Source organism: Schistocerca serialis, chromosome 6 (assembly GCF_023864345.2).
Source record: "Schistocerca serialis cubense isolate TAMUIC-IGC-003099 chromosome 6, iqSchSeri2.2, whole genome shotgun sequence".
Taxonomy (NCBI): domain Eukaryota; kingdom Metazoa; phylum Arthropoda; class Insecta; order Orthoptera; family Acrididae; genus Schistocerca; species Schistocerca serialis.
The window spans coordinates 265624888-265639895 of record NC_064643.1 but is presented as its reverse complement, the minus strand read 5'-3'; the positions used below and the strand labels follow the sequence as shown (position 1 = coordinate 265639895).

Here is a 15008-nt window from a genome sequence, read left to right as displayed (position 1 = left end):
AGGATCCTGCAAGAATTCCCATTCAGTGAAGGATTCAGCTTGATGGGGGTTGAAACAGAGGGAGGCTCAACTTAACTTTTCTGCTGGAGAAAGGTAGCAGGCTAGGGAGAGTTTGCTGATGCTGTTGCAAAGTGTGTCACAAAGTGGCCTGCAAGGACTGATGGAGCGCTAAAGAGAGCACCCTGTAGGATAAGACCCTGGACAATTGACTGCCGCTGGTGGCCCAGAAGGCTATGGAGCTTGTACCAAACGTGCACTGAAGAGGCATACATCCTCAGGGAGGAAAATGTCACTCTCAGCATTCCTTTTTACTCTGCTTCATAAGGTAGTGAGCCATAGCATGGAAATGCTTAAAACTGATAAGGTTGGTCTGGGAAGGGTGTCCTTTAATCGCTGCAGTGCCTGTCAGCAGTCCTGGATAGTGACTGTTACATCCTTGGTCCACCATGGGACCGGTCGACGAGGGGGACCTTTGGATAGGGGGAGAGCAGTGCCAGCAGCTTGAAAGGTGGCAGAGACGTCTTGCATAAGCGCATCAATGCAGTCAGAGAGACAGGTGTTTAAGTGCGAAGCAGATGCATATAAAGGCCAACTGGCTCTGCGGAATGCACAATGTGAGGGCGTGTCTGCCTGGCAACAGCAGGGGAATGATAGAATCATTGGGAAGTGGTCACTGTCACGACGATCTTCCTGAGGTAGCAAGGGAGAAGATCATGAGAGGAATAGCAGAAAATGTGCCATTAGTGGCACTGAAATGGGTATGGAAACTGTCTTTGAGGAGACAAATCGAAGTCTGCAGTTAGTTGGTCAATTAGAAGACCACTACTTGTTGATGTGGCACTCTCCCACAGTGGGTGGCATGCACTGAAGTCCCCAAGGATAAGCTAAGGAGGTGGTAGTCGCTGTATTAAGATAGGCAGGTCAACATAAGGAAGTGGTCTACCTGGAGGGAGATAGATACTGCATATGGTGATTCCTGGGGTCATTCGCACTCTTACTGCTACTGCCTCTAGATTGGTACAAAGGGAAATCCAGTCACCGCAAACTGAAATACAGGCCCCTCCAGACGCTATCCCAGGGCGGGCACAGTCCTGACAGACTACCTGATAAACACATAAGATTAGAGACTGGTCATCATGAAAGTGAGTTTCTCGGAGAGCAACACACAATGCACAGTAAGCGGAAACAAGTTGTTGTACATCTAGAAGGTGATGGTAACATCCGTTGAAACTCCACTGGATTATCGTGTGGGGAGACTCCAGGTTAGATATAAAGAAGCAAAGGGAAGGTCATGTCACAGGGTCAGTGGTCATCACCAATGAGGATGCGGTGACATTCATAAATAAGATGTCAGACTCAGGTTGCAAAAGGGGAGAAAAGCACCTCTGGGGGGCACCGGGGTGGCTTGTCCTGAGATGACCTCCTTCTGCAAGATCTGGAACCAAAAGATCAGGTGATGCAGGTGGCAAAACGCAGGGACTTTCCTCGTGCAGTGGGTGGGGCCACAGTCACCACACAGAGGGCCCATCATACAGTGGGAAGACATATGCCCAAAACACAAGCTCCAAAAGCACCTGATGGGTGGTGGGACGTAAGGCTTCACATGGCACTGGTAACACAACCTTGACCATATCCTTGAAATCCAGAATAAAGGCATCTGTATCGGTGCGGTTTTATTTCCTAACCTTCTGCACACATCAAACAAAATTAATGCCGCGTCACTCCAGATTAGCCTGGATTTCTTCTTCAGTTTGCAGGAGGAGGTCCCTGGGAAAAATCACTCCCTGGACCATATTAAGAGACTAGTGAGAGGTAACAGACACCAAGATGTCACCAAGGCAGTCGAAACAAGCATGAAGGGCTGCAGAAGAAGCTTTTATCAACAGGGAGCCCAACTGCATTTTACTGAGAGACTCCACTTCGCCAAACTTTCTGCAATATTCTCCACAAAAACCAAAGGCTTTGTGGTGGCAATTGTGTCCCTGTCCATCCTAGTACAGACCAGGTAGAGGGGTAATTGCTTCATTCCAAGAAAACGAGCCTGGCCCTCTTCCCAGGGTGTAGCCAGGGGAGGCAAGGCTGCAGGGTCATACGAAACAGCATTCAATAATCCACCATCACTCAAGACGGACATTTGAAACTAGCAAATTTTTTTGCAGCTTGATACCCTTCATGCACCAAACATCCGCCCTGATACCATCCACTCCAATCGAGCTCTCCTCATGGGTGCCCATCCACTCCAATCGGGCTCTCCCCATGGGTGCCATCTAACTACAGCAACAGCTGCTTGGCACAGCAGCTGTTGCTGGGAGTTCTGATGCACCAGGATGACGAGAAACCACTCCTTGGCTTACATGGTTATCAGTAGTATGATCCCTTTATTGTCAGGAGATTCAGTCAGATGGGTACTTAAGAGCCCCACCACACAGACTGGCTATCCATGTTGGTGACCTAGCAGGATGGAGGGGGTTCTACAGCAGGGGAGGAAGGGGGAAGAGGAATCCCTGCTGTAGATGCTAGGGAGAGAGTTCTTCCTCAAACTTCTCATGCTAAAGACAGAAAATTTAGAAGGGGAGATCAAGATCCGAGAGGGGAAAAAAAATTGAAGAATAGGTAAGAGGAACAAAACTGAAGGGACACATGGAACCATGCAGAGAGCCAGGTCGACAAATCAGACCATTGAGAGAGAGTGGATGGAGGGGTTGGTTGGATGGTTGGTTTAAAAGGGGGGAAAGGGACCAAACTGCGAGGTCATCAGTCTCATGTTCCCAGTAGAATAATTACCCACAGGAAAGAAGAGAAAGACGACGTACGGCACAATAACAGGAGAAATGAAGAAGAAGAAGAAGGACAACAAACACTACAATAAACAAAACAGGACAAGAAACCCACCGACACACGCAAGAAACAGGGAGAGGAGATTGAAAACAAGAAAGCAGATTACCATGGCTGGCTGACCATAAGAATAAAAGCCAGCCATTCTGCAACACATTAAAACCTCCATCCTAAAAGCCCTAGGGTGGAGGACACAGAGGGACAAAGGACACGTGCTAAAACTCAGATCAAATGATAAAACCCATCCTCATGAATAAAACATGAAACTAAAGCTGCTGTTGAGGCATTGACACTCATCACTGAAGGTAGGGTGTTGGGAATATTGAAAGTTCGCCGCAGAGCAGGTAAAAGTGGGCAGTCCAACAAGAGGTGAACGACTGTCATTTGGGAGCCACAGCGACACTGAGGTGGGTCCTCGCGACGAAGAAGGTAATCAGGTGTGAGCCACTTATAGCCAATGCGGAGTCAACAAAGGACAATCGATTTCCTACGAAAAGCCCGCAGGGAAGACTTCCACACTTTCGCAGTCTCCTTAATGACACACAGTTTGTTGTGCATACTGTTATGCCACTCTGTCTCCCAAAGCCGAAAAACCTTGTGGCGTGAGACAGAATGCAGGTCAGTTTCAGAGATGCCCATATCCAGGAGCGGTTTCAGTGTAGCCCATTTCGCCAGCATGTCAGCAAGTTTGTTGCCTGGGATTCCGACGTGTCCTGGGGTCCACACAAACACCACTGAACAACTGGACCGTTCCAGGGCAGAGATGGACTCCTCGATGTTCGCTACCAAAGGATGGCGAGGGTAGCACTGGTCGAAAGCTTGTAAGCTGCTCTGGGAGTCAGAACAGAGAAGAAACGACTCACCAGAACAGGAACAGATGTACTGAAGTGCACGAGATATGGCCACAAGCTCTGCAGTGAATACACTGCAACTAGTGGCCAAGGAGTGCTGTTCAATATGGCCTCTGTGGACATAGGTGAAGCCGACATTACCATCAGCCACTGAGCCATCACTGTAAACAAGTTCAGAGCAACATAACACGTCAAGAATCAAGAGGAAGTGACAGTGGAGAGCAGTGGGTTAACAGAGTCCTTAGTACCATGCAAAAGGTCCAGACGAAGCTTTAGCCAGGTGTACACCATGGTGGTGTACGTGAATGGACCTCAAGTAGAAATGGTAAAGGGAAGGACTCCAGTTCAGAGAGAAGGGATCGCACGCGAACCACAATCGTGAGCCCTGACCTGGGCCACCAATGCAGGAGATGAACTGCCACGGGTGGGAAAAGGAGACAGTAATTCGGATGCTCAGGAGAACTACGAATGTGTGCAACATAACTGGTGAGCAGTCGTGCACGTCGAATCTGCAACGGAGGGACTCCGGCCTCCAATGTGACACTGGTCATCGGACTCATTCTAAAAGCTCCCGTCACTAGGCGAATGCCACAGTGCTGCTCTGGGACGAGGAAACCCAACGCTGAGGGTGCCACCCAACTGTAAACCAGACTTCCATAGTCAAGGTGGGATTGAACAAGGGTTCTGTAGTGCTGCAGCAGCATAGAGTGATCTGCACCACAGTTGGTGTTGCTCAGGCAGTGGAGAGCACTGAGGTGTTGCCAGCACTCCCGCTTAAGCTGACGAAGGTGAGGTAGCCAAGTCAATCGGGCATCGGAAACCCGTCCTAAGAATCTATACACCTCCACTACAGTGAGTGTATTGTCATTAACATAAAATTCAGGTTCCGGATGAACAGTACAACACTGACAGAAGTGTATGACACATGACTTTGCGACTGAAAACTGGAAGCCCTGGGCTAGAGCCCAAGACTCCCTGTAGGTGCTGCTCAGCAATGCCAGTACTGAAGGAGCAATACGAAATGCCAAAGTCATCTGCATACAGAGAAGGGGAGACCAACGCCCCTACAGCTGCTGCTAGGCTGTTGATGGCCACCAAAAATACAGATACACTCAATACAGAACCCTCAGAACACCATTCTCCTAAATACGCGGGGAACTATAGGAGGCACCAACTTTGACACTGAAAGTACAGAGTGTCAGGAAGTTTTGGATAAAAATCGGTAGTGGAACCCAGAGACCCTACTCATACAATGTGGCAAGGATGCGATGTCGCCAGGTCGTGTCTTAAGCTTTATGTAAATAAAGAAAGATGGCAACCAGATGTTTGCATCTGGGATAGGCTGTTCGGATGACACACTTGAGGGACACAAGGTTATCAGTGGTGGAGTGACCTTGGCGGAAGCTGCCCTTACATGGAGCCAGTAGGCCATGTGACTCCAGGACTCAACCCAACTACTGACACACCATACATTCCAGGAGCTTACAGAGAATGTCGGTGAGGCTGATGGGCTGATAGCTATCCACATCAAGCGGATATTTACCGGATTTTAGCACCGGAATGAAGGTGCTCTCCCGCCATTGATATGGAAAGATACCATCGCACCAGATCCGGTTGAAGATGACAAAGAGATATCGCTTGTAGTCAGACGAGAGATGGTTAATCATTTGACTGTGGATCCGATCCGGCCCAGGAGCTGCATTGGGGCAATGTTCAAGGGCGCTAAGGAGCTCCCACTCTGTAAATGGGGCATTATAGGGTTCACTGGGGCATGTAGTGAACAAGAGGACTTTCCTTTCCATCCGCCGTTTGAAGGTGCAAAAAGCTGGGGGGTATTTCTCCGATGCAGGCGCTCGGGCAGAGTGCGCTCGACAATTGCGTTTGTGTCAGTAGAGAGCAAGCCATTGATGTTAATGCCAAGTACACCTGTTGGGGTCTGGTACCCAAAAAGACGTCTGATCTTCGTCCAGACTTGGGAAGGTAACGTATGGCACCCAATGGTCAACATGTATCTCTCCCAACACTCCTGTTTCCACTGTTTTCCAAGCAGGCAAATGCAGGCACGAAGCGGCTTAAAGGCTATTAGGTGCTCTAGGGAAGGGAGCCCCTTATGTCACTGTAGAGCTCGCCGACACTCTTTAATGGCCTCAGCGACTTCCGGCAACTACCACTGGACTGTCTTCCGCCGGGCACACCCTAGAGAACGAGGGATCGCATTTTCCGTTGCAAAAATTATCATTGTAGTGACCTGCTCAATCACAACATCGATGACAACACATGGGGGAGATTCATTGGCGACAGTAGAGGTGAAGGCTACCCAGTCTGCCTTGTTAAAGACCGTAGGTGTCCGTGGGCGTGAGACCGGGGGAGTGACAGGAAGACGGGGAAGTGGTCAGTACCACACAGGTCATCATGTGCTATCCTGTGGATAAATGGGAGTCGTCCTAGGCTGCAAATTGATAAATCAATGGCAGAGTAACTACCATGAACCACACTGAAATATGTGGCGACCCTAGTATTTAAGAGGAAGCGGTCAAGTTGGGGCAGCAAACTTTCGACATCTCTGCCATGGCCAGTAAGCATGGTGCTACCCCACAAGGGGTTATGGGCATTAAAATCTCCGAAAAGTAAGCAAGGTTTAGGGAGTCAATCAATCAGTGCAGCCAATACATTCAGGGGTACCGCACCAGCTGGAGAGAGATATACGTTGTAGACAGTTATTTCCTGTGTCGTCCGTATCCTGACAGCCACAGCTTCAAGAGGAGTTTGAACGGGCACAGGTCCACTACATACTGAGTTCAGGACAAACGCAAACTCAACCTGACACTTATATTTGCTACGGTTCTTGTAATATCCCTGTAGTCGTGAAGGGCAGGGGTCCGCATTACTGGGAACCAGGTTTCCTGGAGGGCAATGCAGAAAACAGGTGTAAAGCTTAACATTTGCCATAGCTCAGCCAAGTGGTGGGTGGAAAAAAATAATAATAATAATAATAATAATAATAATAATAATCACCGTAGTTTCGCCGGAGGATGATGTGATCGTGAGACTGGGAAGGCATGGAACACTCAATAAGGTAGTCTACGCCTCCGGGTCACCTGCTGCCACCGACTTATTTCCTGAACAGGCTATATCCATTGTGTCTGAGGGTCTGGCGAGATCTAGGTCCTCAGCAGACACCAGAATCTTCACCTCATCCTCAGACACAGAGCTTGTAGGCAACAGTGGTGAGGGTGTCTCTGCAATTCGCTTGGTCTTGGGAGTCTTCTTTCTGGATTTCTCTCACTGATCCTTGGGTTTCTCTGGCTGGGAGGGCTTCTCTGATTCAGTATCCGGGACTGAGGATGATCGTGAAGCCCTACGACCAGCTGCTTTTGGGCACTTCCGCCACTGGTGGCTGTCATCTTCCACACTAGCAGAAACCTGGGAAGGGAGTGACCCAAGGGACCCCTTCCTAATGAGAGGAGCCGAGTAAGACTTACACATCTCTAGCTGAGAAGTGGGGACTGGTGTTCCCAATGGTTGGGGAGACAGTACTCCCGAGGTAGGTGGTGCGGGAGCAACAAGGAGGGAAGTGCCCCCAGCCATCAAGGGGGCAGGTGTAGCCTTCCATCTCTGTGAGCCGACTGGAAGTCACGGAACTGATGGGGCTACAACTGTTCTCATGATGGTGGCATAAGAGTAGGTCATAGCCACAGGCTGTAGGTGCTCAAATTTCCTCTTTGCCTCAGTATAGGTCAGTCGGTCCAGGATCTTGTATTCCATGACGTTCCTTTCTCGCTGGAAAATCCTGCAGTCTGGTGAGCCTCCCAACACTGCACCTGTTGGCAGTCCAGCCCCTGCCCACTCTACCAGACAGCACTTCCTTCATTTGTGCACATAGAGCAGCAAATGCCCGACGATAAACAAGTGAAGGGGTACCATCCTTGGGAAATTGACAAAGGTCACGGAGCAGGCAGATCCGGGGACAGAGCCAAGGTGGTGCTGTACCCCAAGTTGTCAAGAAGGTTTTAGGAAAGCGGACGGAAAGAGAATGGAGCAGTTGACAGAAGCGGACTCCCGGTGGTAGTAGGGAGGAGGGGTGGCCTGCATACCCTACATCAAAGGAGGCGTCGAAAAAAAATGTCATGGGCTGGATTAGCAGGCATGGAAGACAGATGGCTAGCGTAACGACTCAGAAGGACTGCTTGCCGATTGGACAGTGGAGGTTCAGCAGTCTCAGCAGAAAGGCTTTCCACAGGGCTGGTGTAAAAAGCTCCAGACACTAAACGTAATCCACAGTGGTGGATAGAGTCGAGACGCCGAAGAATAGACGGCCGAGCAGAGGAGTAGACTATGCTTCCATAGTCCAATTTCGAGCGCACTAAGGCGCGATAGAGGCGGAGAAGGACCACTCGGTCCGCTCCCTAGGAGGTACCATTCAGGACACGGAGGGTGTTGAACGATCGCAGACAGCGAGCCGAAAGATAGGAAATGTGAGAGGACCAGCACAGTTTTCTGTCAAACATAAGACCCAAGAATTTAGCGACGTCCGAAAACTGAAGGTTGACAGGTCCTAGATGTAAGGAGGGTGGAAGAAACACTTTACGTCACCAAAAATTAACACAAACGGTCTTACTGGGAGAAAAACGGAAGCCGGTTTCGGTGCTCCAAGAGTAGAGGCGATCGAGACATCCTTGAAGACGTCGTTCAAGAAGGTTGGTCCAATGAGAGCTGTAGTAGATCGCAAAATCGTCCACAAAGAGGGAGCCCGAGACATCAGGAAGGAGACAATCCATAATCGGATTTATGGCAATAGCAAACAGTACAACACTTAGCACGGAGCCCTGGGGTACCCCGTTTTCTTGGGAGAAAGTACGGGAGAGAGTAGTGTTCACCCGCACTCTAAATGTGCGCTCTGCCATAAATTTGCAAAGAAAAAGGGGCAGCCGACCTCGAAAGCCCCAAGAGAACAGTGTGCGGAGGATGCCTGTCCTCCAACAGGTATCGTATGCTCTCTCCAGATCAAAAAATATTGCTACTGTTTGGCGTTTCCGGAGAAAATTCTTCATGATATAAGTGGAGAGAGCAACAAGATGGTCAACTGCAGAACGATGCTTTCGGAATCCGCATTGGGCAGGTGTTAAAAGACTGCGGGACTCCAGCCACCAAGCTAAACGGCAATTCACCATACGCACCAAAACCTTACATACACTACTCGTGAGAGAAATGGGGCGATAGCTAGAGGGGAGATGTTTGTCCTTTCCAGGTTTCGGAACAGGAATGACGATAGCTTCCCGCCATCGTCTGGGAAAAGTACAGTCGGTCCAAATTCGATTATAAAGGCGAAGGAGGTAACGCAGACTATGGGTTGAGAATTGCAGCAACATTTGGACGTGGATACCATCCGGTTCTGGGGCGGAGAAGCGAGAAGAAGAGAGTGCATGTTGGAGTTCCCGGATGGAGAAAACAGAATTATAGCTTTCGCGATTTTGAGAGAAGAAAGCAAGAGGTTGCACTTCCACTGCACGTTTCTTCGGGAGAAACGCTGGCGGGTAATTTGAAGAGCTCGAAATCTCAGCAAAGTGTTTACCCAAGGAGTTATAAACTGCGACGGGGCCACTAACGTATCACGCGCGACAGTGAGCCCAGAGACCGGGGAGAAACTAGGCGCGCCTGATAACCGTCGAATCCGACTCCAAACTTCCGAGGAGGGAGTGAAGATGTTAAATGAGCTAATAAAGAATTTCCAGCTTCCCTTCTTGCTATCGCGGATGACACGACGGCATCGCGCACGGAACTGCTTATAGCGGATACAGTTGGCGAAAGTAGAATGGTGGCGGAAAACGCGAAGAGCACGTCGCCGCTCATGTATTGCGTTTGTCTGTAGGTGACTGACCAAACAACTGGCGACTGCTTAATCTTTTATACAAGGCGCCACTGGATGGTGTTATGTACTGAAGATGGAGGTGGTCAGCACTTCTCTCTCCTAACTTAAAACGCGGGATTTCAAACTTCAGTCTCACATTTCTATTTCATATAGCCGGGGCAATTCGGAGGTGCGTGGTATTGAACGTTCCGCAGCTGTAAGAATAACGTCGGTAATATGTGTGACCTCATAGTCGATGCTAGGAAAGTGACGGTCATCGAATGTCGCTAGAGACGAAAAAAGTGTCCAATCGGCTTGGGCGAACTTCCAGCGTCACGGGCGCATATAGGGCAGTTGAGGCTGCAGTCTAATGACACATTGAAAGTTATCATTCGAGTGTGTATCATCAAGGGCAAACCATTCCAAGCGCCAAGCTAGCGGAACAGTACCGACCGAAAGGTCCAAATGAGAAATTTGTCGTAGAGGCAGACAAAAATGTAGGGACCCCAGTGTTGAGGCAAACTAGATCCGCTTGGTGGAAGACGTCTAGCAATAGTGAGCCACGTGGACAAGGATGTGGAGATCCCCAAAGTGGGTGGTGGGCATTGAAGTCCCCAACCAGCAAATAGGGGGGTGGAAGCTGACCAAGAAGATGAAGGAGATCAGCTCGTGCCATTGGTGTGGACGATGGAATGTATACAGTACAAAGAGAAAAGGTATATCCAGAAAGGGAAAGACAGACAGCGACAGCTTGGAAGGAAGTGCTTAAGTGGATTGGGTGATAATGGAGAGTATGATGGAGAAGAATCACGAGTCCTCCATGGGCTGGAGTGCCTTCAACAGAGGGGAGATCAAATCGGATGGACTGAAAATGGGGGAGAACAAAGCGGTCATGGGGACGCAGCTTTGTTTCCTGAAGACAGAAGATGACCGGCGAGTAGGATCGTAAGAGGATCGACGATTCATCCCGATTGGCTCGAATGCTGCGGATATTCCAGTGGATAATGGACATAGGGTGAACAGAAAATGGAGGAATGTGACCAAGGTTGCCGCCTACTCAACGCCTGCTCAGAGCTTGCGACCGACAGCATGGAATGGCATTCAGCCGAAGGCAGAAGATTCTGATCCATAGGTTGTTCAGGAGCAGATCCTGCCACCAGCGATCGGCCGGTTGATCGGCCGCCAGCAGTGCGCCTCCGCAACACAGAAGACGGCCGAGGGCGATTTCCGCCAGGTGGTGCTGTAGATGGGAAACGCCTTGGCAGAGAAGGAGATGAACTGGGTTTCTTAGTAGCCTTCTTGGAAATATGATGTTTAGATGGAGGAGGAACCGATGGTTGTGAAGTTGGGGTACGTAAAAAATCTTCACGAGTATGCTCTTTTTTCGACGACTTGGTGTCTGACTTGGGCTAGAGATTTAGCAGAACCCGATGCAGAGTGAGCCGTTGAGTCGGCAGGCGAAAGTGGTGAGGTTGAACGGGCGATCATTGCGCTGGCCGATCTGATGACCGTAGCACTAAAGGTGAGGTCGCAAGTCTGCGTGGCCGTCTCCTTTGTTGGCCGAGGAGAAGCAAGGACAGTGCTGTATTTTCCTGTCTGAGGCACGGTGGGCTGTCGACTGGCGAATAATTTTTGAGCAGCAAAGGTCGACACCTTTTCTTTCACTCTGATTTCCTGGATGAGCTTTTCGTCTTTAAAAACAGGGCAATCTCGAGAGGAAGCAGCGTGGTCACCCATACAGTTGATGCAGCGAGGGGATGGAGGTGGACAAGCACCCTCATAGGCATCCTTGCAACACGTAACACATTTGGCCGGATTGGAGCAAGACTGGCTGGTGTGACCGAACCGCTGACACCAATAGCAATGCGTAGGGTTTGGGACGTAAGGGCGAACGGAAATTATCTCATAGCCTGCTTTGATTTTTGATGGGAGTTGAACTTTGTCAAATGTCAAGAAGACAGTGTGGGTTTGAATGATGTTCGTGTCAACCCTTTTCATAACTCTATGAACAGCCGTTACGCCCTGGTCAGACAGGTAGTGCTGAATTTCGTCGTCAGACAATCCATCAAGGGAGCGTGTATAAACGACTCCACGAGAGGAATTTAAAGTATGGTGCGGTTCCACCCGGACAGGGAAGGTGTGGAGAAGTGAAGTACGCAGCAATTTTTATGCCTGGAGGACACTGACTGTTTCTAACAACAAGGTGCCATTCCATAATCTGGAACAAGACTTTACAGGACCTGCAATTGCGTCAACACCTTTCCGAATAATGAAAGGGTTGACAGTGGAGAAGTCGTGACCTTCATCAGACCGAGAAACAACAAGGAACTGTGGCAACGATGGAAGAACTGTCTGTGGCTTAGACTCATGGAACTTACGCTTGTGAGCAGACATAGTGGAAAGTGAGGAAACCACTGCGGAAGAATCCCCCGTGATTACCGGCGTCTCCGATGGCGTGCTCCTCCCTTGTGGAGGGCCTCTCTGAGGGCACTCCCGCCTCAGGTGATTGTTCATACCTCAGGTCACACCTCCCGACAAACAGACGGAGGGACCAATCGGCACTTTCAGAAGGTATCAGTTCGGGTAATCACCCCTCCCTGGGCCTGGCCGTTACCAGGGGGTACGTACGTGTCCTACCTGTCTACCCGGGGCGGGGAATTATGCGTTACCCCGTCACCGGCTACGCACGAAAATGCGTGGGTCGGCCTTAAGACACGCACAGGGAGGAAGAAAGAGAAAGGGAAAAACAAAGAAAGGGAAAGGAAAGAAGAGAGGTCTCAAACACTGCAGCAGAGAAAAGGGTAAAGAGAAGAGGTAAGGAAAAGAGAAGGACAAAGGAAGGATGAAGACATACAAGCAGAGAAGGCGAAGAATGCTTTACATTTACGAGCATCCGTCTCTGGACGTAGGCACAAACCATACTCCCAGAGGGGGAGAAAGGGAAGGAAAGGGCCAGAGATGAGGGGAGGGGGGGCAAAGACGGGGGATAGGGAAGGATGCGGGAAAGGAAGGTATGCAGCCCGGAAAGGAAGGAGGGCCACATTAGCTCGGGGTCCCGTGCTCGCTACGCACGTATCCACAAAAGAGTTGTGGGCCCCCTGGGGGGGGGGGGGGGGGGGGGAGGGCGGCCCAAGCTGACTGATGTGGCAGTCAGGTGTGTGTGCTCTTGCTGACTAAGGCTGTGGTTGAAAGCTAATCTTTTACTTGTGAACATCTACAACCTGACGTCTTTATGGTAAGTAGCAATCTATCTCTTCCATACACTGTTGACATTCCAACCCGGAATTTCCACTGTATGAACTGAAGTCAATTAGATTTCCACAATAAATTTGTTATAATTGAAGATTACAACCACACAAGAAGATAGGGTAAACTTTATACCTTTTCTTCAACATCTGCAAGTTGTGCAAGTGCTCGTGACAGGGAGGTGTGTTCCTCACAGTTGCCAAGCATAGCTGCACTCTTTGCAAATGACGATGTGAGGGTCGCAAGATCTTTGCGGTGCAAGACGAGCAGCTCTACACTTGTATGCAGCTTGCGTAACTGTAGATCCAGATTCTCCACTTGCTGTGTTTTCTCTTCAAACCACTGCAATAGATAAAATAGCTTCTGAAATCCATATGCATTACTACATTATAAACTAAAGTAATTAATTTTTGGCCTGGTATACATAAAAAATGTCAAACTGGACATGACAAGGGGAATAATGATATTGCACCTTTAATTTAACAATATATTCTATTGCTTAATAAACAAAGGTCCATAACAGCAGCAATTATAGTTTTTCATAAGAAATGCAATGCAGATGGAACTACTTATGTTCCTTGCGTATTTTGCAAAAGTTATTATTGTGTAACAATCAAGGAAGAGAAACAACTAACCTTTTGTCAACTGTCTCTACATTTGTGTAGGCATCAACGAACTGTTCAACAACCTAGTAATGTACAGAATCTAGCAGTTCGACAGCAAAGATACCCTTCATGCAAATTCTTATTGAAATAAGCTGTCCACCTTTAAAATACAATCATAATGCATCCAAAGCCATAAATAATTTTCTAATATCTTCCTGTTCCCCCACTTTCTAGCAACTTCGATAATATGAAGCCATCGCACAGCTGTGCGACATTAAAGTAAAGCACTATTTGCACTTATTTTGTTGTTATTGGTCTGGTGAATGTAATAAAACATGTCCCAGACGTGTATCTGCAGTAGTTTTCCAAAACACCCAGAGAAGCAAAGATTATTATACAAGTAAATCTGTTTACTTTCCATTAAGAATGTAGTAATGTTTATGTCATTGTTGGCAAGCATTAGTTGTTTCAGTCATTTCCTAACCTTGAAATGAGTTAGTTTTCTGCATTGTTCAGTGAAAAAGCATAATGTATTTAACTGAAACCATATTCTCTGTTTTAACACGAGTTCATGTGTGCTATGGTATTAATGAAAGCTATTATCTGACAAATACATGCAGTTTAAGTTAATGTTACTACCATCATTTTTCCAAAATTAAATTCTCTACAACTTCTGTTTGAAAACTTTGTGCAGTTTTCTGGAACTTAAAAAACAAATTGGACCAAGTAGTTAATTATTAAAAACTTTAAAAAATTGCTTCTTTGCTGCTCTGGATGTTCTGGAAAACTATTGCAGATACTCACCTGGAACATGTTTTATTACATTCACCAGATCAATAACAAAATAAATGGAAATTGTGCTGTATTTTAACCTCTTACAGTTTTGTGATGGCTTCGTATTAGCAAAGTTGCTAAACTTCGGGCAAAATCTTTTATTAGCCGTAACTCCATAACTGAACATTTGAGGACCTATGATTATATCAACCTTTTTTTTAGTTTTACTTGTAGAATAACATATATTAATATGTTTGCGTATCTTTGTGGATCACCCTGTACAAAGGCACTGAAGATTTTTAAACAATAGCAGTGTTCACCGCTGATCAGTACTTCTCCACTCACCCTGAATCTATTTCCATTTGATTAATGGACGGCAACTGATTATAATGACAAAATAAATTCCATCCGTAGAATATGTCTTAGACAAACAAGACAGTTCACACTATAAACAGGTTTATGAGAATCAACAACTTAGGGTTGTGTGTGTTTACCACAACGTCATACGATGATCATCATCGTGGGCTAGATCTGTTTTCTCACTTCCCAGAAAATGAAGTCAACTCAGGAAACAGAGGAACTTTACATCTGCTAGTACTGAAAGAGCAGGATGTAACTAACATTACACTGACCAACAACTGCATATATCCCTTCTGCAGCCATCTAACAGTTTAGAGGAGCAGGTAAACCAGTCTGCAAACCAGTCTCCACAAAACTCCAATCCACTTAAACAACTCATTTTGCAGTTTTAGGGCTTTTAAACAACAGACACTCAGAAAATCTGCCGTTGTTGTTATGGTCTTCAGTCCAGAAACTGGCTTGACGCAGCTCTCCATGCTACGCTATCCT

The 15008-nt window shown here is 47.9% G+C and overlaps 1 protein-coding gene across 1 annotated transcript in view; it reads right to left on the bottom strand.

Annotated features, from left to right (window-relative positions):
• LOC126484151 (sorting nexin-2) overlaps positions 1 to 15008 on the bottom strand; it is a 50078-nt gene that overhangs the window by 25044 nt on the left and 10026 nt on the right. The window contains exon 7 of the mRNA XM_050107549.1: positions 12916 to 13122. Within this exon, the coding sequence (XP_049963506.1) occupies positions 12916 to 13122 (207 nt within the window). The remainder of the gene's footprint in view (positions 1 to 12915; positions 13123 to 15008) is intronic.